Source organism: Polypterus senegalus, chromosome 1, assembly GCF_016835505.1.
Source record: "Polypterus senegalus isolate Bchr_013 chromosome 1, ASM1683550v1, whole genome shotgun sequence".
Lineage (NCBI taxonomy): Eukaryota > Metazoa > Chordata > Cladistia > Polypteriformes > Polypteridae > Polypterus > Polypterus senegalus.
In genome coordinates this window covers 183,898,113-183,924,308 of record NC_053154.1, presented here as the reverse complement: position 1 = coordinate 183,924,308, position 26,196 = coordinate 183,898,113, and the positions used below count along the sequence as shown (strand labels likewise).

The 26,196-nt window shown below is 37.3% G+C and overlaps 1 protein-coding gene across 2 annotated transcripts in view; it reads left to right on the top strand.

The window, feature by feature from the left end:
* Nucleotides 1-704: 704 nt before the first annotated feature.
* The window catches only part of hs6st1a (heparan sulfate 6-O-sulfotransferase 1a), a 757,672-nt gene continuing 732,180 nt past the window's right edge, over nt 705-26,196 (top strand). For both annotated transcript variants that reach the window (XM_039764316.1, XM_039764307.1), the window contains exon 1: nt 705-1,530. In XM_039764316.1, the coding sequence (XP_039620250.1) occupies nt 1,013-1,530 (518 nt within the window). In that variant the 5' untranslated portion in view covers nt 705-1,012. The remainder of the gene's footprint in view (nt 1,531-26,196) is intronic.

The window sequence follows — 26,196 nt, the reverse complement described above, 5'->3', positions numbered from 1 at the left end:
TTAGTATATAAAACACAATGAACTCAATGTAAACAAATGTTAATTGTCCATACAATTAAGAGAAGCACGGCAAAATCAGTAGCCTACTCCTTGTATAGCTCAGGCAGCTTTTATTTGTCAGGTACACGAATAGAGGATTGCTAATACAAACGATAAAAGGTAGGCTTCAATCCTGTTTTCTAAGCGATAATGAATTGAACTACAGAGTGAGAATCTGAAAGAAAAAGGACCCACATAAGATAATGTGTGAAAATCTGATATTAATATGCATTTAATCTTAATATAAATACATTTTAAATGCCAAGAAATATTTTCCATCAGGATAGATAAACGCAAACAAATAATTTCCAGCAGGATAAATAAAACAGCAAATGTGCACTTTTTTGTAAGAAATGTAAAAACTGTAATTCAGTCATTAAAATATTTCCGCATAAACGTACCTTAAGTGTGCAGATAATTTGTGGGGGAAATAAAGGTGTCAAAAGTTTTGTTGTGATTCATGATTTGACACTATTTTAAAATATTCCGATTTTTCAGTACACTGACGCAGTTTGATTGTAAACATTAACTACTCCAGCGAAATGCTTCTAAAGCCTTGAATAAATTTGCTACGGGCGGCCGTCCCCACCAAAGAATTAAACGTGTTTCTTTTTTTTCTTTCTTTTTTCTTTTGGTGTGTGTGTGTGTGTGTTGGAAAAAAAAGTGGGTGTCGCTGTGCATGCTGGGCACGGATCATCATAATGGTGGTTTAGAAAGGATTTTGAACAACAGATATTGGAGTACGGTGTAGCATACGGAACAGAAGCTTAATTGGTGGTGGGCTGTCGGTGGGTAACTTTAGTTTGTGGATTTGCCGGTTTCATTTGAGTTTCCAATCGCAAAAGGATACAATGCATCCAGAGCCCAACTTTAAATTCGTGATCCACTGACCTTTGTTTTTAGATATGGGAAGCAGAACTGTGGCTTTAGGTAAGAACTGTCTGCTCCACAGCTAACTGGGAGATGGTAACATATGAAGCGCATTGGAAAGAACATGGTTGAGAGGACCAGTAAATTTCTGTTGATCGTGTTGGGATCCATCTGTTTCATGCTGATTTTATACCAGTACGTAGGACCGGGAATGATGAACTTTGGGTCTCCGCACCGGTACCTTCTTCAGGACGATTCGGATATCTTCCCGACCCCCGACCCCCATTATATAAAGAAGTATTATTTTCCGATTCGGGATCTGGACCGCTTTGTGGATTTCGAGATTAAGGGCGAAGACGTGATCGTTTTCCTTCACATTCAGAAAACTGGGGGGACAACATTTGGAAGGCACCTAGTACAAAATGTGAGACTGGAGGTGCCATGTGATTGTAGACCCGGGCAAAAGAAGTGTACTTGTTACCGGCCGAACAGGAAGGAGACTTGGCTTTTCTCTCGTTTTTCTACTGGTTGGAGCTGTGGGTTACACGCGGACTGGACCGAACTTACAAACTGCGTGCCAGGAGTGTTGAGTAAGAAAGAGAGCAAGGTGAAAAATCAAAGGTAAGACAAGTTTTGCGGTCAGCGCGACAATCTAAAAATCTGACACCTATTCTGAGCAGAGGAAGTAAAACGTTGGCAGTGCAAACAAAGAGAAGTACTTATACGTAAGCGTAGTTAATACACTTCTGTCACGTAAATCTTGCATAAAACGCCAGACACTTGACAATCCACATCCCTGCTTCCAGCGAACCATACGTCTAAAATATATGTCAGTGCGATTTCATGCGAATACTGACAATAATCGTACATGTCGCTGGGCAGTTAGGCTCATATGCTTGCCAAGAGTCAGCGAATAATGAAATATGTAAACTATATTACTAGCGTGATGGTCAAGCGCCCCGTCCAATGCTGGTTTTCGACTTCCAGGTATTGATGCCTGTCACTGTGGAATTGTTAAAAACTGACCAGAAAATGGATAAATACATCAAATGTGCTTATTTTGTGTGTCATATTTTTGAACCTCCCTCCACCCCTCTGTTTTTTAAACATTCTCTGTATTGGTTTTGCGAGCATTGCAGACAACGCGGACTCTGTGAAATTCACCGTCTCTCTGTTCATTTGCATTTGCTCTTTTACGTTCTCAGCACATTGCCAACCATCCACTTTCCAACACTTGTATCTAGTATTCATTTATTAAATAAAATGTAATTTTTTTTTGTATCCAAAATGACTGCAACTTTAATGAAGGTTAGTGAGCAGTGCGAGCCGCCTTTGATTAACTGGGAAGCTTTTCGAGGACTAGTAGAGCCTGACTTACTATTCGCCCGTGCCGGTGCGTCATCCATTCTGTAGTGTTCTGCTCTCCTTCCGTCTTTCTATCAAAGGCCAACTTCATAGCTTACGCGTAGCTTGTACGCTACATCTAGACACCATGTTTGACCACAGGACTATGGCAGGTGCAGTATGGAGGAGAGGCGGGTCGAGATTCAGGTGATTGCTTGCAGTATGGAGTGTTTTGGGTAGAATGTCCATTATAGAAATGCATATAATATAACTGTGAATTTTGACAGAAATAAACAGATGCTCGTTTCTTGTTTATCAAAGACATAGCGTGCACTTCAGCCTCAGGTGTCCAGTTAAGCTAGCCATTCAGGAAAGCATCGCGTGTTTGGTGCTCGATTGTAGTAAAGACACTGAAATGCCAGCGTAATGAGACCAAAGTCCGCAGGTGAAGCTATCATGTACAGTTCCTTGGATACTTACTGTTATGTTCTTTACCATTTTCAGGAAAGTGTGAGTCTAAGTCGTTCATCAGCTCTCCTGATCGATAGCTCCCCTTTCAGCCATTTCCTTTAGCTGTTCCCAGCAAAGACTGTTTATCACCTGTATTCATTTCGCTTTATATTTCAAAAATTTTAAAACCGCAAAAGAAACGTGTGAAGGCAGTCCTTAAACAGTTTTAATATTCACTTTTTACTCCCAGTAATCATTTGAAGTAAGTGTATTATTAGAAGGGCAGCTTAAGAAATGTACGATAATAGAAAAGAATGCAGTTAGATAGTAATTTTAAAGTGGTGTCAGTCTTGATAATAACCTTTTAAAATTATTTTCCCATTAGTCCAGTCAGTTTTAACGGTTATGTCAGCTAAGTATAATATGTTTTTAAACATAAAGGGTAAGCCAAGTTTAGTTATGGAATGGATTTATGTTGGACTGGGAATCGTTGACTACATTTTGTGGCATGTGAACAGCGGTTTACTGCCTTAGTTTTCGCAGATTATTCTGGAATAAATGGCCACATTTGGTGACATTACTGAGTGAGTGTAAATTAGCAATGATTCAGTGTATGGAGTTGCCTGTAACTTGATGAACAGAATGCAAGTGATGTTCAAACTTCTATTTGTAATTGTGTAAAAAGGAAGAACACGCTGTTGAAAGTACACATGACTGACCACTTTTGCCAGTAGTGAGGTATGGAAAATGGTTCCTTGTGCAGTAAACATCTACTTATGATAATTAGTTCATTCCAGACTGTTCAGATTATACTTTAATAACTGTAATTATTCAAATATGTATGAGTATAGCATTCTTTAAATCCATAACAATCTAAAATCAGTAATTATATATTTAATGGCAGGGGTTCTGACATTTTAGGTACTAGGGATGCTAATCATTGTTTTACAGATATTCACATTGGAATCCAAACAGCTGTTACCTTTGATGTACAGTATGGGAACAAATGTTATGTATATTTAATGTGGCAGTAATTCAGCTATCTGAAGATTAAGAAAGAATAAAAGTAAGCCTACAAATGTAGAATAAAACAAGGCATAAAGCTTACATTTTACTGAAATATAGGCACGTCTGAAAGAAACGTTTTTTTTCAAAAAATGATAAACATGTGTATGTAGGCATTGAGCTAATTACATTTTAATAGAATACAGTGTGCCTTCTGTGCAGGTAACGTAATCATAAGGTTAGTTTGTTTCTGGAAGTTTGCTTGCTTGTTTTTCCTCAATTTAAACTTTACAGTGTTTTTGAAATAAAGCATTATTTCAAAGAAAGCTTAGAAAAGCAAAGTCATTTAAAGGAATGTTAGCCATGGTGTTATCTTAAATTGTAATAATTTTTTAACACACAGATCAATCCAGTCATATTCTTATTTTTTAGTGGAGTAAATATCTGTTTTTCTGCATTTTATTGATTGTGATAATAGCTATTGTAAACTATTGTGTTTCCATGCCCTCAACCCGTGGCCCCCAGAGCAACCAGGAAGGCGGTCCCCACGTGATCCAGGATGGGCCTTGACACTCTTCCGGTCCCTCACGGTGTTCCGGCCGGGTCGTTGCCCCTGGCATCCCTGACAGTGTATATAAATAAGTTCTCATATGAAAGTGTGTAATTTTGTGTATGTAGTGTTTGTATGTTTATAATAGTATACAATATAATACTGTAATATAATTGTAATTTTTCACCATATAAACACAGACACATAGATGTGTGTATATATGTGTTTTGGAGTTACATGTATTTAGAGTAGAAGACTAAAAAGAAAAGTCTGTAATCTTAATTTGATTAAAATGTAAATAAACAAATGCAGCAGCTGGACTGAACAAGTAAACAATGCTAAGAGTGTGCATAAAAGAACAGTGCAAACTAAAATGTGACTGCCAAAGCTCTTAATTAGGGATTTTGTTGGGATGTTATCTCATCTCATTGAATAAAAAAAAAATACTTTTGTTGTTTGAACATGCCCGAATTGCAACATGTCCTCTAAAATGTCTCACTTCAGTTACTGGTATTGTGAACAGTTCTTGGTTATACTCTTAAAACTAATGGCTCTTCAATTGCACTTTTTAGTTTTTTACTGGTTTGTATGGTTCATTTTAGAACTATTGTTTGACAAAAGACCATTTCATTCTGGGAAGGGTTTTTGCATGTGAAGTTGGTTCTTTGAGCTTTGAAACATAGTATGTATTAATATGTGGCAACAAATTGAAATCATTCATGTACAGTGCAACCGGAAAGTATTCACAGCGCATCACTTTTTCCATATTTTATTATGTTACAGCCTTATTCCAAAATGGATTAAATTCATTTTTTTCATCAGAATTCTACACACAACACCCCATAATGCCAGTTTCGCACATTCCTCTTTGCAGAACCTCTCAAGCTCCATCAGATTGAATGGGAAGGATCGGTGCACAGCCATTTTAAGATCACTCCAGAGATGTTCAATAGGATTCAAGTCTGAGCTCTGGCTGGGCCACTCAAGGACATTCACAGAGTTGTCCTGTAGCCACTCCTTTGATATCTTGGCTGTGTGCTTAGGGTCGTTGTCCTGCTGAAAAATGAACCGTCGCCCCAGTCTGAGGTCAAGAGCGCTCTGGAGCAGGTTTTCATCCAGGATGTCTGTGTACATTGCTGCAGTCATCTTTCGCCTGGCATTCACACCAAAGAGTTCAATCTTTTGTCTCATCAGACCAGAGAATTTTGTTTCTCATGGTCTAAGAGTCCTTCAGGTGCCTTTTGGCAAACTCTAGGCGGGCTGCCATGTGCCTTTTACTAAGGTGTGGCTTCCGTCTGGCCACTCTACCGTACAGGCCTGATTGGTGGATTGCTGCAGAAATGGTTGGACTTCTGGAAGGTTCTTCTTTTTCCACAGAGGACCTCTGGAGCTCTGACAGAGTGACCATCGGGTTCTTGGTCACCTCCCTGACTAAGGCCCTTCTCCCCTGATCGCTCAGTTTAGATGGCCGGCCAGCTCTAGGAAGAGTCCTGGTGGTTTCGAACTTCTTCCACTTACGAATGATGAAGGCCACTGTGCTCATTGGGACCTTCAAAGCAGCAGACATTTTTCTGTAACCTTCCCCAGATTTGTGCCTCGAGACAATCGTGTCTTGGAGGTCTACAGACAATTCCTTTGACTTCAGGCTTGGTTTGTGCTCTGACATGGTCTGTCAACTGTGGGACCTTATATAGACAGGAGTGTGCCTTTCCAAATCATGTCCAATCAACTGAATCTACCACAGGTGGACTTAGGGCTGCACGATAACAGAAAAAATGATTATCACGATTATTTTGATCAAAGTTTTTAAAAATCATGATTAATAATGACGATTATTCCTTTGGTAATGAACTTTTATTCACTTGTGTATTCTTATTGCACTTTACAGCCACAAATAAAGAAAAATAAACAAACCAAACATGTTTAGAATGGAGAGTTTTTCTTAGCGGTGGTAAATAAATAAAATTAAACTGCCTTTTTTACATCAACTTGTAATAAAATCAAATAAGAATAAAACATTTTTACAACATGTTACAGATTTTTGGCTAAGAACACAAGCCTGTCAACTTGATCGGGCTTTAGGGAAGACCGCAAGCAAGTAACTACATTTCCACCGGAACTAAAAAGCCCTCTCTGAAGGAGAGCTAGTAACTGGTATGCACAAGTATTTTTTTGCCACTTTTGAAAGCCTTGGGTAGATCTTTTCATGTTCTTTCCACCATTTTAATGGGTCCCCCTCACTATCCAGGTAGTTTGACTGCAAGATACATAGCCTTGGCTGTATCTTTAGAACATTCCCGGCTGTTTTTCCCAAAACATTAGTCTTTGCAGCTGGCTTTGCGCTGGAATGACCAACGCCCATCTGCACTCCTGATTCCCGTCCTCTCTTTATTTCACCTTTGCTTTTTACAGAGAAAAATCCTTCCATTACATTCGGCACCTCGCTCAGCGCAAAACCAGCGCTCTTGCCCTTCTTGTTCTGACTGCAATTTTCGTAAAGCACAAAATACATAACAGTTGAATATAGTCATTAAAACAATAATAATAATAAAACAATTGTCCATAATAAGTGCTTTTTCTTCGCTTGGAGAAATGTTTTTCCAGTGAAATTACATTTTTCCTTCAACCCAGGTACTTTGCGCACCGTAAAGGGTCACCTCTCTGGGGAGCGGTTACTAACACTTCACCCAAGGAGTTTCTTCTGATTTGGTATTTCATCATCCACATTGTCATCAAGAAAAGAATAAAAATCTTTAACGGAAGATGTCCATGGTTCAAGAAATTGGATGCACACTTGTTTGACAGCAACTCTAGTAATAACTAATTATGAAACTGGTAATAAGCAACACAATACCATTCAAATATATATAACAATACCATTAAGAGAGTAATTTCTGCTTCACTAACATGAACCCCCATGATTCCCAGGTTCAAATAAAGCTAATGCTAATTATATTGGTTTTACCTTTCCTTTCTAAGATGGATTTACACTAAGCACATAATGTATGTCACAATTCCTAAATATGGCGAAGTACCTATTTAATGTACCTAATTCTTTGTGTTCATCTACAATCAGACCTATAAATAATATTGTTGGTGATGATACAGAAGGCGTAAATATTTATCTTAAGTAACTCAAAAGTTCTCAGTTTTAGGTTGCCACCGCTGTGCACAATGATAATCAGAGATAAAGTCCTTACACACCTCACCATGCTCACATCTTAACACACTCATTCATAAAATTGCCCAAATATACACCCAGTTGTGGTCTCAATCTTAAGCCACCTTTATCACATTAATGCAGCCATTTTGTGGACAGTAGGTGTCAATCCTCCCTTCAGAAGATGTCAGCACTACCTTCCAAAATGCAAATCACTGGGTCATTTTTGAGGTCACATTCATTTCAATTTCAAGGGTTATACCCAAGCTTCTTATTAAGAATTCATATCTTCAGAGATCTTCAGACTTCATCTGGGCTTTTTAATTCACAGACCACACACTCACCACTGTATGTATAAGACACTCCATCTCCTATGGGCCAAATTATTACTTCATTTCAATGATTTCCATAACATATATACTCATTAAGTCATGATGTTAATCATTTGACCTGTATCACCATCAACATGCTAGCCTAAACTGTTTTATCCTATTCTAGAAGTTATGGATGTCCTGACCTATAGTATGTGTCCCTTATCCTCAAAATACTAGTTATGTGTGTCATCCCATATTCTTACTATTATTCTTTTCAATTAATTAAATGTACCTAAATGTAAAGCTCTACATTATTTGCTATAACACTGCAATCAATAACGTAAAATATCTAAACTGGACTGACCCTAACTAATAATAGTGGAATACCACTGCAATGACAATCACTTAACAATCTCTAATAGATCCCTTATGTTAGATTAGATTTGATTCTGATTACCTTTACAAATAACAAAATCATTGGTCCTTAAAGGTGACTTATTATCTCATACAAAATATCAGAAGGCATATCAAAACATTTACCTAAAGATATCTATTCTTAACCACTATGAATTCATAATAATTATGTAGTATTCCCATTAATACAAACATTCATTAAATACATATTATTTAGGAATTCCTATATTCTGCTTTGTTTACAAATAATTAGCTTTCCCTTCTATACCTTTCATACTTTACAGTTCAAATACTTTTAATTTAAAAGATGTTGCTACTTGTCAAACAAGTGGATAGTCAAAGTAGGCTCCAGCAAGAACATTGAGCCCTGCAGAGTAAAAATGTGACACATTTTCTTCTCTGATAAGGATTAAGGCAGGTGTTGGGGTCCAATATCCCAGGTAAAAAGGACCACGTCTAAAAGTCTTGGACCAAAGCAGGCAGATGTCATCTATGATTCGGAATCCATGATGATCTTTTGGGCTCAAACATCACCAGCATAGTTGAGCTCTTGGCAGCAGGTATCCAGGTATGCCTGGAACTGGAATCAAGGTGCGTTGTCCAGTAGTCAGCTGATCGATGGCCTGATTCATGACTTGATTCCCTCTTTGGTATGGCTGGGTTCTCCTTGGAGTCAGATAAGTAGTTTATCTGCAGACCTTTATCACAGCCCAATATCTGGTTCAACTTCAAATGCTGTCATCTACGATGCACTAGGAAAAAACAGCTTTCACCTGCAGATGTAAAGACTTAAAAACGCTCATTTATATAGTCAGCATATTAATTCTTCATTGGTAGCTACTTATGGATCCAAAAAAAAAAAAAAAATGTCATAAGATGTCAGATCTGTTTCGTTGGGGCTACCCCAATTAAAAATATTACTAACAGTAAAACAAACGGTCATTTCAATCCAGTCTGTGCTTGTCTAAATCAATTTGTCTTTAAACAGTCAGAGTAAAAGTTTAAATTGATAAGCACGATGTTCAAGTCCTCCTTTATAGCTGTTTCCAGTTTGGCTGCGGTTGCAATTTCCACTCAATTAAAAAAACGTCCCAAGTCATTATAAAAATAAAGTCAATCAATGTATTACAAAAGGAAAAGTACTCAATAATAGATCATTACAAAAATTGGTCCCAATAACATTGACATAATATTCAAATTATCTGCATTTATTCCATAATAATTAAAAAATTGTTCCAAAATTTAAACTGGTTTAAAAATGTAAAATTTAAACAAAATTAAACATACTTATCCTAAAAACATTTTTCTTTTTACACAAGGTGTTCACATTTGAGTATATTTGGACCATATCCAAGATTAACAAGGTCAGTGAAGTAAAATATTTTATCCCTTCCCACTATTTAGCAGCAAAAAATAATCTTGGACTTCATCTCTAACCCCTTATAAAAAGCTTAAGGCTTCTATACATGTATCCCAAGTAATATTTCATTCTTTTTATTACTAATTATTTAAAGGAAATGAAGAAAGAAATCAATATATCAGAATGCCCTTTAATACAAAATGTGCCTTTATTTATTTACTATAAGGCCCTCTAAGACATTTGCACATTCCTACCCATATTTAGAATGAAGAATCCACTTCTTTATCAGGTAAATTTTTCCCAGAATCTCAAACTAAGAAAATACTTTAAATCTACTTCAGTTACATACACTGATTTTTTTTTCCCCATAACCTTCTGTCAAAGACAGTTGATCTTGCACATTCTTTCATTGTTATCTTCCAGATGTTTTATTACACGTTTTTCAGAATGTTGAATCCAAAGAGCACAGTCTGTTTTTCTCTTAGTTAACCCCCCTTATATCAGAGTCTGGCCAGTACTCAAATGAAAGGGGTGCTCATATAATATACTTAATCTGGAGACCTTTTTACACCACCTGTTCATATCTTTTTTAATTTAGAATTAAGAGCTCTTTTAATTTCAACATTTACATTCACATTCCTACACATAATAATATAAATTATTTCATTCTTGCAAACAACACCACATATTTTTACACATACTTTTAAGCACACTGAAACTTATTTAACATACACACATAGGGATCCCTTTAATACACTATATAACATACATAAAACCACCCAAACCATTGTTTTAATACATTCAACCTTGCCCCAGTTTTGTTACTTATTATTCATTATTACACACTATGTTTGGAAACAATGCAGCAAAGGAATCAGAAAGAGAAAATGAATTCTGAAGAAGAGAAAGTTCCATTCTCACTTAACATTAGCAATCGGGACAAACGAATATAAAACAACCTCTCATGATGTTAGCGGATGTTAACCCTAACACGATTCTACTCAGCTCAAAACGGCGCTGGTTTCTAGATCAAGGAGACTCTATTGGCGGAATGACTCAGCGACAACGAGGAATTGCTTCCGTGGCGATCCTATTCCTGCGTCAATTAGGGCAAATCCAACTATCGAGAAATCACACGGTTCAATACCACAGCAAGACGGCACTCCCGTCAAAAAGACTAAACTGTCATTGAGAATATTAACTCAAAACAAATAACATGTAAGCTTCAACATAAATCACAAATGAACTCGAATCTTAGCATAAGTGCTAACCACTGCGCCACCACACACTTTAACACTGAGCGATCGTTGCTTAATCTGTATGGCATTCTCTTTATACATTGCTACGTGTACTGCTAGCTGCTCGCGAGTTTTTTTAGCCAGGTATTTATCTCTCTTGCCTCCTCATCTAACTTCTTTATAATAATCATTAACCATACACAATCTGTCTGACCAGTAGACAAGCGAATGTTTTCTATTTTAGCCGCCTTTGCCTCCACTTTATGCAGAGACGGCTTCTCTGCGTCTTTGACTAGCTCAACTGCTGCGCCTGACTCCGGTTTTATCGGAGAAAACACAGCTGTAACAGCTGACTCTCCCGTACACCTCTTTTTCGCATTCACCTTGGCTATGCATAAGGCTGTCTCCTCCGCCATCCCGTCGGCTCTCTGTACCCGCGGCAATAATACAGCTACCTGGGATTCACCCGTCAAGTCCATTTGCATTTTCTTAATCTCTCTTTCTTTTTCGTTGACCAAGCTGTCCAGACATCTAACTGCCATTAGTATAACCCACCCCCGCGTCTGCAAGCCCGTTATGGGTTCCTTTGCAGACACCTGATATTTCTTAAGCGCGGCTAGTACATTCACTGGTGTTGGGGGATCTAAACTTTGCCAGTATTGTGCTAACCCCCCATCTCAATTCTCTGGCGCAGTCTTCCCATACCGTTTCCTCCCAGCCGGGAAGAGGTAAAGGAGCCGTGCCAGGGTTTTTATCTTTTTTCTTAAACATCTCTGATTTCTTTTTGCCTCACTCAATAGTTCAATATTTTACCAGATTCCCCAAAATCCTGCAGCGACTACGCCAAAATGTTTTGATTTGGGAAAATGGTTCAAGGGGTTCTTTAGAGTAAGTGGGCAAAAATCAGAGAGAAGAGGTCCAATACTTCAGTAAAATTTACTTATTCAGTTAACATTTAAATATATATAATGCAGTATAATGCAGTAGCGATAGATTATAGAAACAAGTATATGCTTACAGTAATATATTAAAAGAAACAAACTTATGCTTACAGCAATATCAAAAGACACAAACTTATGCTCATCAAAAGACACAAACTTATGCTTATCAAAAGACCCAGAGCCATCATCCTAGACCAGTAGACTGAGGGAGCCCACATGTCAGTCTCGTCAGAGGATCAACTCGTTAGCCTAGTCAAAGGTACCGGGCGGTGCGCACATTCCCCACGGTTGAGCTTCCAATGAAACTGAGGGCGGAACCTTCCCTTATATACTAATTAGGTGTCCTTGCCCCAAAAGCGGCTTACATGCAAGCAATGTATACAGAAGTGATCAGTTTCAGTACACACCCTTCCACGGGACACGGTATTGTTTTTCTTCTACTTGGCCCTGATTAAGGCAAGTGCACGGTACTAGAAGACACAGTAATATGCTTACATGTGAAAAAAGCCTCTCGAAGTGAAAAATAACTCAAACTCACAAATTGTGGGTCGCACGTACTACTGATTAAGTGTATCGGTCAAGGGCGATTATTTTTTCACCCCATAAAACAGATTCTTCTCAAAAGCTGAGTTACCGGGAAGCATTGATAGCAACCGCAGTACCTCCCATTTTTTCACCTCAACAGATGCTGGTTTATCATTGACTGAAAGCCACCCGGTGATTTCTGTTATTCCGTATTGGCAGCATTTCATTAAAGGGCGATCTGTTTCAGCAAGGAACTTAGTCCTGTTTGTTGAAAGGATGTTATGGAGGAAAACACTGGAATAGCACTGTTTCTTCTGAATGTTTATCAGTGATCAGGGACCAGAATGATCAGAATATTCCTGCTTCACAAATAACTGATGTCTGTTTTTATTGTAAAACTGAGAAAACCACACACGCGCGTACAAAACACAAACACTCAAACTCGCAAATCGCAGGTCGCACACACTACTGATTAAGTGTATCTGTCACGGACGATCATTTTTTTCACCCAATAAAACTTTCGTTCATCAAAGTTAGAAAGCAGCACGGTGATTTCTATTATTCTTTATTGGCAGCATTTAATTTAAAGATGATTCACGTCAACAAGGTGAAAGAGTCTCTTATTTTGACAGGGCGATCTTTTTTTAGGCTTAAGCATTTTGATTGACTTACAAAAGAAAATAGTTATTACTTACCCTCTTTGCTTCAGATTGGCTTTTTAAAAACCTTTTTGATATAATTTGTTTATGACAGTATAAAATAAAAAAGTAGTGCTCAAAATTATAATGCGCGTATCTAACAGGAAGAGGTGGTGGTAAGAGTAAGATTGCTGACTCGCAGTTAAATGATCACTGGTTTGTGTCTGGGAGGCTTCCTTTCTGTTATTTTATTTATTTATTTTACAAATTGCTTTGAGTAGTAAGAAAGGCGCTACAAAAACGTAAGGAATTAATAACATTATTATTATTATTATTTATTATACGTGTGAATGCATGATCAAATTCAGCCGCTGCGTAGTGGGGTATGAATAGGGACAATACCACGAGTTCATTGAAATAATTACACAGCAAGGTGCACGCAATACAAACATAATGTGTATATTATTGAAGTAAAGGTTCATATAAATTGATTATATACAAATTTTAACAAGTTGAGAGATGTCAACTGGTTAAAATGCACAAAATTATACATGTATTGCTTTATAGTCCACACATAGTGTATGTATATTATTAAAATAATGATATAAAATCATATAAAATGGTATAGAATCTGCGTCGTAGACTTATTTTGTATCAAATTTCTTCAAAGAAGTTTTTAATTAGTTTGCTTTAAAAATCTTATGGCAAACATGTGAACTCTGAAAACATATCGTTGATCTTCTTCAATTTGTTTTAATGCATGCTCCGTGCATAATGCTGTCATATCTGTTAGTAAACATGCGCGCAGCGATGTCCCAATGTCTGTGTTCTAAGGCTGCAGGTATATGAAACGCTATTGACGTTTTACTGGGGTGCTGTGTGATTGAGGGCGGACAGTAAACTTTGTTAAAATGATATCAAAAAATACCAGTCGTCAGTTGTGTTTTCAGTCGTTTTGGCGTGTTTACTGTTCTGTTACCAAAAAATTCTTCAACGGGGCTCATCAACAAAGAAACGTGGATAGTAAGATTTAGTAAAATATCAGTAATAATAATACATTGCTCGACACCCAGTAACACTTTACAAAGACATTTAAAAGACAGCTCGTTAAAATAAATGTAGTAATCTATTGTCATGCTATAAGTGACAGCTTGCTCTTAAACATTTACACAGTTGATTTTTCCTGAGAATAAAAAAGGGGAAAAAATCCACAGGAAAGGATTTGTTGTTGAACTCAAATTTCACCTCTGCCATGTGAGTCATTAAAACTATTGGAATGACAACGCATGTCTCATCCACTGGTCGGGACGTTTGTTTTCCATGGCTGCTGCAGAGCCGTAAAATGTGTGCCCTCTGACTGCTGATTACAGAATAAACACTGGAGAGGTAAAAATATGTAAAATTGATTTTAAAAGGTTGTAGATATAGTTTTCTATATAATCTTCTCCACTATGTGTCTGCATCCTATCCCTACAGGGACACTCATTTCCATGGCTGGAGCAGATCCATGGGCTTGTGTGCACACTGTCTGCTGCTTTCAAAATGAACCCTGGATAACTAATATTATCTGAAATCCATGGTAAAAGATTGATGAAAGTCTTCTACATCACTTTCAAGTCTACTGTGTCCCATTGTCCTCTCCACTCAAAGGGACACTCACTTCTACAGCTGAGCTTTTGCGTCAGAGTTGTGAGCCCCAACTGTTGCTTGCAGAATGAACATTAGACAATTGTTATTGGATTGGCTGTTTTTTTCATTATATTAATATTAATTTATTTATTCATTCAGCCTCTGTTAAAAAAAGAAGCACATTTTCCCTTAGAGGACAAGTAAAGTTCTATCTATCTATCTATCTGAAATATATGAGACTTGGAAAAATTAATATTATTTGTCAAATGAAGTACCAAATATCCACTGATACACATTTGTAGGACAAGTCAATTAAAGAGTCCGACAAACAGCAACTGAGATATTAAAACATTTAATTGAATCTGTTCTGACAATTGTAGTCTTTTAGTTAAAATAATGATTATAATTATTAGAAAACGTAGCCATTTTAATGTCCGCATAAAACCAGGCCAGTAACATCTTTGTAAAATAATATCAGCAGTTTTATAAATTCCAGAATGTACACCAATAGCACTGGCATTAACTTCCTTACAAGTATCCTTTGTCTCCTAAACTCAACAAATAACTTTAATATTCCTCCTGTTGCCCTGCTTGTCTTTTTTGACAATAGTAAAGGTCATCCCCTTGAAAAAATTAGATTCACGCAACAATTAATAATATGGTTATAATGTAAAACACTTCAAACAAACCTGCAAAATGATCTAACACTTACAACATGGGGCACTACAACACACATACACAAATATCTTTTAGTATCATTTTAAAATAGCCTTGAAAATTGTTAGTATCTGTCCTCTATCCAAGCCACCCATTTACAAAAGAGATTTACAGGCTTGGGCCAGAAGACAAAAAATGAAACGGAAGGAAATGCCAATCTAGTGCTTGCCACACTGACGCTCACTCATACTACTACAATTTAAAAGTGCCACCCAACCTGATGCCAACTCTTTCAGATGGGTAGTGAAACCCGGAAAATGTATTAATGGATACAGGAAAAAAGCTGAAAGACTAATTCTGTCAGTGACCAAGTTGGGGATTGTTGATCTGTGAAGTGGCAGTAAAAATCAAAACAAATTTTAAAAACCTGATTAAAAAATATATCAAGAAACCTCAAAAGGTATATAATGATTAATTTATGAAAACTCTATAGAATACTTTCTAATGCATGTTTTTCCTTCAACAGTCATGCTAATGTCAGAATTTGTGTGTTTTATCACCTATACTTTGTGCACATATTGAAGCTGTTCTATGGAAAACGCAAGCACACAAGTAAATAATTGTCAGCGGTTACAATTTAAAAGTGATGTAGAAGACTTCCTTCAATCTCTTTAAATAAACTGTGGACAGTTTTGTAATTCCAGTATTAATTTACAAGCAGAAGACAGGGGGCACACATTTGTACAGCATAGATCAAGCTGTGGAAATAAGTGTCTCTTCTGCTAGAAGGGATTAAGAGACACACTCGATATGAAAGTGCTATAAAAGACTGTCTGATAGGCTTATTAAAGAAACTGTGCACAATTTTAACTGCCTGGTGTTCATTTTGTAATGGACCACTGCAGATGAGGAATGCCACAGGCTGCTAAAAGTTTTTTAAATACATTTGATGAGTTTTAATCTCCCATGAAAACGGTGCACAGAACTCCTGTGTGTTTTATAGGATAATTGCACCTGCTGTGAAAATGAGATTCCAATGTACAGGGGTGAAAGGGTGGGTGTGATAGGAAATTTATTTATTTATATAGAACTATATTTCATTCCAATAGATTTAATGACTCACATGGCGGAGGTGAATTTTAAATTCAACAACAAAACCTTTCCCGTGGATTTTTCCCCTTTTTTATTCCCAGGAAAAACCACCTGTGTAAATGTTTAAGAGCAAGCTGTCACTTATGCATGACAATGGATTGCTACATTTATTTTAACAAGCTGTCTTTTAAATGTCTTTGTAAAGTGTTACTGGGTGTCAAGCAATGTATTATTATTACTGATATTTTACTAAAACTTACTATCCACTTTTCTTTGTTGATGAGCCCCGTTGAAGAATTTTTTGGTAACAGAACAGTAAACACGCCAAAATGTCTGAAAACACAACTGACGACTTTTATTTTTCGATATCATTTTAACAAAGTTAACTGTCCGCTCTCAATCACAGAGCACCCCAGTAAAACGTCAATAGCGTTTCATATACCTGCAGCCTTAGAACGCAGACATTGGGACATCGCTGCACGTGCATGTTTACTAACAGATATTACAGCATTTTGCACGGACCATGTGTTAAAACAAATTGATTAAGATCAACGATTTTCAGTGGTTCACATGTTTACTGTAAGATTTTTTTAAAGCAAACTAATTAAAAACTCCTTTGAAGAAATATGACACAAAATACGTATACGACACAGATTCTATACCATTTTATATGATTTTTATATCATTATTTTAATAATATACATACACTATATGTGGACTATAAAGCAATACATGTATAATTTTAACCAGTTGACATCTCTCAACTTGTTAAAAATTTGTATATAATCAATTTATATGAACCTTTACTTCAATAATATACACATTATGTTTGTATTGCGTGTGCACCTTGCTGTTTAATTATTTTAATGAACTCATGGTATTGTCGAGCACATAGTGTCCCTATTCATATCCCACTACGCAGCAGCTGAATTTGATCATGCATTCACACGTATAATAAATAATAATAATAATGTTATTAATTCCTTACATTTTTGTAGCACCTTTCTTACTACTCAAAGCAATTTGTAAAATAAATAAATAAAATAACAGAAAGGAAGCCCCTCGGACACAAACCAGTGATCATTTAACTGCGAGTCAGCAATCTTACTCTTACCACCACCTCTTCCTGTTAGATATGCGCATTATAATTTTGAGCACTACTTTTGTTATTTTATACTGCCATAAACAAATTATATCAAAAAGGTTTTTTTAAAAAGCCAAAGCAAAAGAGGGTAAGTAATAACTATTTTCTTTTGTAAGTCAATCAAAAACGCTTAAACCTAAAAAAAGATCATCCTGTCAAAATAAGAGACTCTTTCGCCTTGTTGACGTGAATCATCTTTAAATTAAATGCTGCCAATAAGGAATAATAGAAATCACCGTGCTGCTTTCTAACTTTGATGAACGAAAGTTTTATTGGGTGAAAAAAATGATCGTCCATGACAGATACACTTAATCAGTAGTGTGTGGGAGCCATGATTTGTGAGTTTGTGTTGTGTACGCGCGTGTGTGGTTTTCTCAGTTTTACAATAAAACCAGACATTAGTTATTTGTGAAGCAGGAATATTCTGATCATTCTGGTCCCTGATCACTGATAAACATTCAGAAGAAACAGTGCTATTCCAGTGTTTTCCTCCATAACATCCTTTCAGCAAACAGGACTAAGTTCCTTGCCGAAACAGATCGCCCTTTAATGAAATGCTGCCAATACGGAATAACAGATATCACTGGGCGGCTTTCCACCAATGATAAACCAGCGTCTCATGAGGTGAAAAAATGGGAGGTACTGTGGTTGTGATTAATGCTTTCTGGTAACTCTGCTTTTGAGAAGAATCTGTCATGGGTGGGAAAAGAGGGAGCGAGTGAGGTGGGTACAATGAGCCAGTGCGGCACGGAGCGAGGTGAAGAGGCTGTGCAAGTGTTTTAAATAATGAAAGGAAAGGAAGTGCTTTGAAATCGAGGACCCCCAACCAAGAGGGCTTACGAAACAAAACGTGACAGACAGGCATATGCTACTTATATAAAATGTGCACAATAATTACAACAGTGTTGAAGCAATGTTGAAGTGAAACGGATATGCTAAACATGGGTTGCCGCATTGTGCCATGCCCAATATATATATATATATATATATATATATATATATATATATATATATATATATATATATATATATATCAGAACGGATGTACCTGAACCGATGTATATATCTAATCCAATGTATCTCAACCAATGTATATATATCAGAACGCATCTATGCAAACCAATTTATATATATCTCAACCAATGCATCTAAACCAATGTATATATCTGACTGGATGTATTCAAACCGATGTATATATCTCAACCAATATATCCCAACCAATGTTTATATCTAAACCGAAATATATATCTGAACGGATGTATTAAAACCAATGTATATATTCAAACCAGTGTATCTGAACCGATATATATATCTGAACCAATGTATATATTTACGAACCAATCTTTTTTTCCTGAAAGGCCCCTCATAAACTATATATATATACTAGCAAATACCCGCACTTTGCAGTGGAGAAGTAGTGTGTTAAAGAAGTTATGAAAAAGAAAATTAAACATTTTAAAAATAACGTAACATTATTGTCAATGTAATTGTTTTGTCACTGTTATGAGTGTTGCTGTCATCAAGGATTTGATTATGATTATTTCTTTCAATCAGGTTCGTATTTGGAGGATGTGTTGTGTTCAAGTTATATTCCGTGTTTGTCAACCGTTGTAAAGATAACAGGTTTCATTCATCGAAGTGTTCACTACCCAAATCGGTACTCGTGAATCTAAGATGTTTAACAGGTATTCCCGGTATTAAGTTGTGGATTTGCCTGCGAATATTTAGCTGCAGCGTGTCTATGAACTTAATTTAAACTTAAGCTTTACACATTGCTTTCCTTATGATATGTCTACAAAGGCTTGTTCAGATTCAGAGGGTTGTTCCTTTCTTAATGCATCAATAAACACCTTGTCTTGCTCTTTATCTGAGACATTACACACTGCATGCACGGGTTTACCTTTCCCAGTCCCGCAAAGTCAGTTCACGTGAGCCGCTCGGAGTACATGCATCGAAGGTTCTCAGCTGTGGTTGTGCTATCTTGTGCAATGTTGCGATGTCCACTGCTTTATTTAATGTTAGCTAAGACCCGGCACTTAAAAGTTTCTCTTGCACTTTTGCTGCCAAACACTATTCAATCCCTGACCATCTAATCTTCGTTTGCATAAGCACAGTCCTTCACCAGCAATTTTAACCCCGTTACAAAGTGATGAAAAATCTCGTTTATACTCTGCGTCCTCTTATTAAACTTGTATCTCGGGAATATTGTATTCGTCTTAGGCATGACAAATGCCAGCGGCAGCATGTCAATGAACCTAATTTAAAGTTAAGCTTTACTCTTTGCTTTCCTATTCGTTTGCATAAGCACAGTCCTTCACCAGCAATTTTATCTCCGTTACAGCAATTTTAACTTTGTTACAAAGTGGTCTAAAGTCTCGTTTATACCCTGCGTCTTCTTATTAAACTTGTATCTCACGAATATCGTATTCATTGTAGGCATGACAAACGCCAGTGGCAGCCTGTGTATGAACTTAATTTAAACTTAATCTTTACACCGTGCTTTGTTTCCGCAGTAGCTGCACTTATGAATATGCTTGTATGCGTCACTCGCTTCATATTCTTTTGCTGCCTTCTTAATTGTGTAATGCGTTTTTTGTTCAGCACTCTTTGGAGCTCTTCCTTGTTCTCTGCATACTGTGTTTACAGTCAGTTCCCGTGAGCTGCTCGGAGTACATGCATCGAAGGTTCTCAGCTGTGCTTGTGCTATCTCGTATGATCTTGCCATGTCCACGGATTTATTTAATGTTAGCTAAGACCCGACACTTAAAAGTTTCTCTTGCACTTTCGCTGAGTTTGTGCCAAACACTAGTCCATCCTTGACTATCTCATCTTCGTTTTCATAAGCACAGTCCTTCATCTGCAAATGTTTAGCGGCAGTGTGTCTATTGGATTGCTGCTGACAGACAGCCTTAAATGGGCAGGCACTCAATTACATGGGAGGCGTGACGATGAGGGACGCAACTCCGTCTCACACGGCGACCAAGCTGACGGCTATGGCCGTATATATGTACATAAGTAGGTTCCAGTTATGACCGTTGCGCGTAGAATTTCGAAATTAACCCTGCCTAACTTTTGTAAGTAAGCTGTACGGAATGAGCCTGCCAAATTTCAGCCTTCTACCTACACGGGAAGTTGGAGAATTAGTGATGAGTCAGTGAGTCAGTGCCTTTTATTAGTATAGATGTATGTATGTATGTATATATGTTTGTGTGTGTGTGTGTGTGTATGTATGTATGTATGTGTGTGTATATATTCAATATATATATATATATATATATATATATATATATATATATATATATATATATATATATATATATATATATATATATATATATATATATATATATATATAATAGAATACCAGCAAAGGCTGGCGGAGAAGTATGGTTAAAGAAGGTACGAAAAGAAAAGGAAAAATTTTTAAAAATGACGTAACATGGTTGTTAATGTAATTGTTTTGTCATTGATATGAGTGTTGTTCTCATATCTATCTATCTATCTATCTATCTATCTATCTATCTATCTATCTATCTATCTATATATATATATATATATCTATATATATATATATATATATATATATATATATATATATACCCGCGCTTGGCAGCTGAGAAGTAGTGTGTTAAAGAAGGAAAGAGAAAGAAAAGGAAACATTTTGAAAATAACGTAACATGATTGTCAATGTAATTGTTTTGTCACTGTTATGAGTGTCGCTGTGATATACTGTATATATATATATATATATATATATATATATATATAGCAAAATACCCGCGCTCATGCAGCGATGTCATGTGTTAAAGAAGTTATGAAACAGAAAAGGAAACATTTTAAAATAATGTAACATGATTGTCAAAGTAATTGTTTTGTGTATTTGGCGACAGCGTCACAAAGTTGTTTTCGTAGCTGCATCAGAAAATGTACCACGACGCCTGACACGCCTCCTTTTTAGTGTTTTCTCACAGCTTGGATTGCTGCTGTCATATATACACACACATACATACATACATACATACATATATATATATATATATATATATATATATATATATATATATATATATATATATATATATATATATATATATATATATATATACACATCTACATATCTATATACATATACACATATACACACATATATATATATATATATACATATACATACATACATACACAATCACAAATTATATATATGTGTGTATGTATGTATGTGTGTGTGTGTGTGTGTGTGTGTGTGTGTGTGTATATATATATACACATACATATACTTGTGTGTATGTTTGTATGTGTCTATATGTGTGTGTATAGGTTTGGTCACTGAGTGCAAGGGAAAAATAATAAATTATAGTTTATAAGTTATTAAACAGTAAAACATTAACTTTTTAAGAAGTACAGGTAAATTGAAATTACATTTTCTATGTGAACGTTCAAATTTGTGCCACTGGTAATGTACCTTACCGGCATTTAAAGAAAATTAGTTTTGTGTCCTCTGCAGTGTTAAGAGAGAAAGGCTTTGGTTTGGGATAAAAGGAAAAAAGGTGTAAAGAAAGGAAAGTTGCCTTTTTCTTTTATATAGTATAGAGAGATGTGTTCGCTGACGTTATGATCGCCTTTTGGGGACAGTCGCGGTGGGTCTTGTGTAGACTGGTGAGACGCGTCCCGCCATTAATCGGCTGTGATGGCACTGTCAGTCCTCCACTCCTGTGCGTGTCTTCATAATCCGAGCTGAGGACCTCATAATCATATACGTGTAAAAGAAAGTGTGAATCGCCTTAATATTATTTTGCCGTGGTGTAGAAAAGGGGTCCCGTGTTTGCACTTGTCTGGGCTATAGCGCAGGGGGAGGATGAAAAAAATTAAAAGTGCTCACTTTGACTTAAGGCAGAAGCGCAGTCAGCGTCTCAAAGGCCGGCACAGCTATGCACGCTGGCTGCTCGACTTTTGCTGGGCAGGAGACCCCAGTTTTTGCAGACATGTTCATGATATCAAAAGTCTCAGTGCTCTTTGGAGGTCATTCATATATATATATATATAGCAAAATACCCGCGCCTCACAGCGGAGAAGTAGTGTGTTAAAGAATTAATGAAAAAGAAAAGGAAACATTTTAATAATAACGTAACATGATTGACATTGTCATGAGTGTTGCTGTCATATATATGCCTGCCTAAATAAGTCACCCTCGCTTTGCTCTTAGTTTTTTACCGTTCATTTAATTATGGCTAGTGGCGGAAAAATTATAAAATGGAAGGAGGATGGCTTTACCAAAATAATTATTGATGGCGAATCGATTATTCATAAAGTTTGAATTGGTGATCTGTGTTTCTGTGTTAACCTCATATTTTTTCATACTTCTTCTCAAACTAAGGTGGTGCGAGGGTAAAATGAATCGGGATGCGCTGATCAATGTAATCAGTGTACCAGGAAATCATGCATTGACAAAAGCTCCCTTTGCTTGTAATGCAAAGTGTGATTAAATGCATTATTTTTGAACGCTTATGGAGCACATGCATCAAGCTTCTCAGCTGTGCTTGTGCTAAGAAAAGGAAAGATTTTAAAAATAACGTAACACGATTGTCAATGTGACCTTTTGTAAGTAGTGCCTGGAGGATTCAGTGTGGAGAAACTCTAGAGACAGCGTGTGTATTAACTTGTGGATTTTTCTGTGAGTATTTGGTGGCAGTCTGACGAAGTTGCTTCGGAAGTCGGCTTTAGCTGCGGAGCTCAGCTCAGAGCGAAATGAGATGAATGGGAGGGGAGATGATGACGTGACTCCCCCACCCGCCTTAACTGTCAATCCCCCACAAACACAGTCTCGAATTTGCATAAGCACACCCCTTCACCTACAATTTTAACTTAGTTACAAAGTGATCAAAACTCGTTTATATCCTCGTCCTCTCATTAAACTTGTATCCCGCATTACCTGTGGGCATGTGAAACGCCAGCGGTAGCCTGTCTGTGAACTTAATTTAAAGTTTAGGTTTACACCTTGCTTTCTTTCCGAGGTAGCAGCACTCATGAATATGGTAGTATATGTCACTCGCCGCTTCTTATTGTTTCGCTGCCTTCTCAATTATATAATGCATGTTTTCTTAAGCGCTTTTTGGAGGTCTTCCTGGTTTTCTACGCACTGCGTTGACAGTCAGTTCACGTGATTACGTGGGAGGCGTGATGATGTCACACTACTCCGCCCCCGTCTTTCCAGCTCAACTCTATTACAGTTAATGGAGAAAATACCTTCCAGTTATGACCATTAGGCGTAGAATTTCGAAATGAAACCTGCCCAACTTTTGTAAGTAAGCTGCAAGGAATGAGCCTGCCAAATTTCAGCCTTCTACCTACACGGGAAGTTGGAGAGTGAGTGAGTGAGTGAGGGCTTTGCCTTTTATTAGTATAGATATACTGTATATATATTATATATATATATATATATACATACATACATATATTATATGTATGTATGTATGTATATGTATATCTATACTAATAAAAGGCAAAGCCCTCACTGACTCACTCACACACTCACTCACTCACTGACTGACTCATCACTAATTCTCCAACTTTCCGTGTGGGTGGAAGGCTGAAATTTGGCAGGTTCATTCCTTACAGCTTCCTTACAAAAGTTGGGCAGGTTTCATTTCGAAATTCTACGAGTAATGGTCATAACTGGAAGCTGTTTTTCTCCATTTACTGTAATGGAGTTGAGCTCGAAAACCGTGGGGGACGGAGTTTCGTGTGACATCATCACGCCTCCACGAATCACGTAGTACGTGAAAACCAGGAAGAGCTCCAAAAGCGCTGAAGAAAAATGCATTATATAATTGAGAAGGCAGCGAAACAATAAGAAGCGAGCGAGTGACATATACAGTACAACCATATTCATGAGTGCTGCTACTTCGGAAACAAAGCACAGTGTAAACCTAAAGTTTAAATTAAGTTCATAGACAGGCTGCCGCTGGCGTTTGTAATTTAGTGCCTGACCATATAAGGCCGTCCATCAGCGTCAATATAATAGAAACACTGCCGCAAAATATTCACGGGTGAAGGACTGTGCTTATGCAAATGATTCGTGGGTGAAGGGCTGTGCTTATGCAAACGAAGATAAGATGGTCAGGGATACACTAGTGCTTGGCACAAACTCAGCGAAAGTGCAAGAAAAATGTTTAAGTGCCGGGTCGCGGAAGACACGCACAGGAGCGGAGGAGCGACAGTGCCATCCCGGCCAGTTAATGGCAGGGCTGTCTCTGCAGTCTACATGAGACCCGCCGCGAGGCTCCCCAAAAGGCAGTCATATCGTCAGCGAAGATGTCTCTCTACACTTTGTAAAAGAAAAAGGCAAGTTTCCTTTCTTTACACCTTTTTTCCTTTTATCCCAAAATACAGCCTTTCTCTCTTAACACTGCAGAGGACACAAAACTAATTTTCTTTAATTGCTGGTAATGCCGGTGAAGCACATTACCACAGTCAGTAATGTGGACGTTCACATAGAAAATGTAATTTCTATACCGCAGCCGGTGTGTAGTGCCTTTCAAAAGGGATCTACTACCGAGAGATGATCCATATACATTTTAGCTGCTGTTAGTACTACTTACCTGTTGTGTTATACCGTCTTTAAAATGTAGTTTAACTGGCGCGCACGTAGCTGTGCTGGCCTTTGAGACGCTGACTGCGCTTCTGCCTTAAATGAAAGTAAGCACTTTTAATTTTTTACTCCTTCCCCTGAGCTGTAGCCCAGACAACTGCAAACACGGGATCCCTTTTCTACACCGCGGCAAACTAATATTATTACCACAGGCAGAAATTTGGACATTCACATAGAATATGTAATTTCTATACCACAGCCGTCGTGTAGCGCCTTTCAAAAGGGATCTACTACTGAGAGATGATCCATATACATTTTAGCTGCTGTTAGTACTACTTACCTGTTGTGTTATACCGTCTGTAAAATGTAGTTTAGCCGAAACCACTCCAGTAGTGCTCAATATTTCTTTACTTCTTAAAACGTTAATGTTTTACTGTTTAATAACTTATAGACTACATTTTATTTTTTTCCCTTGCATTTAGTGAGCGAAGCCAATCGGTAATCAGCTATATATATATATATATATACAGTATATATCTATACTAATAAAAGGCAAAGCCCTCACTCACTCACTGACTCATCACTAATTCTCCAACTTCCCGTGTAGGTAGAAGGCTGAAATTTGGCAGGCTTATTCCTTACAGCTTACTTACAAAAGTTGGGCAGGTTTCATTTCGAAATTCTACGCATAAGGGTCATAACTGGAAGCTATTTTTCCCCATATAATGTAATGGAGTCTTGAGTTGGAGATGGCCGTGGGGGGGGGCGGAGTTTCGTGTGACATCATCACGCCTCCTACGTAAGTGCGTAGATAACAAGGAAGAACTCCAAACAGCGATCAGCACAAAACGCCATTTCACAATTGAGAAGGCAGAAAAACATTATGAAGCAAATGATGCATACAAGCATATTCATAAGTACAGCTACTGCGGAAACAAAGCAGCGTGAACCGTAAGTTTATATTAAATTAAGTTCATAGACAGGCTGCCACTAGCGTTTGTAATTTAGTGCCTGCCCATATAAGGCCGTCCATCAGCGGCAATCCAATACAAACACTGCCGGTAAATGTTCACGGGTGAAGGACTGTGCTTATGCAGAGGAAGATGAGATGGTCAGGGTGGTGTTTGGCACAAACTCATTGAAACTGCGAGAGAAACTTTTAAGTGCGGGTCTTAGCTGACATTACGAGATGGCACCAGTACAGCTGGGAACCTTCGATGCAAGAGCACCAAGCGGCT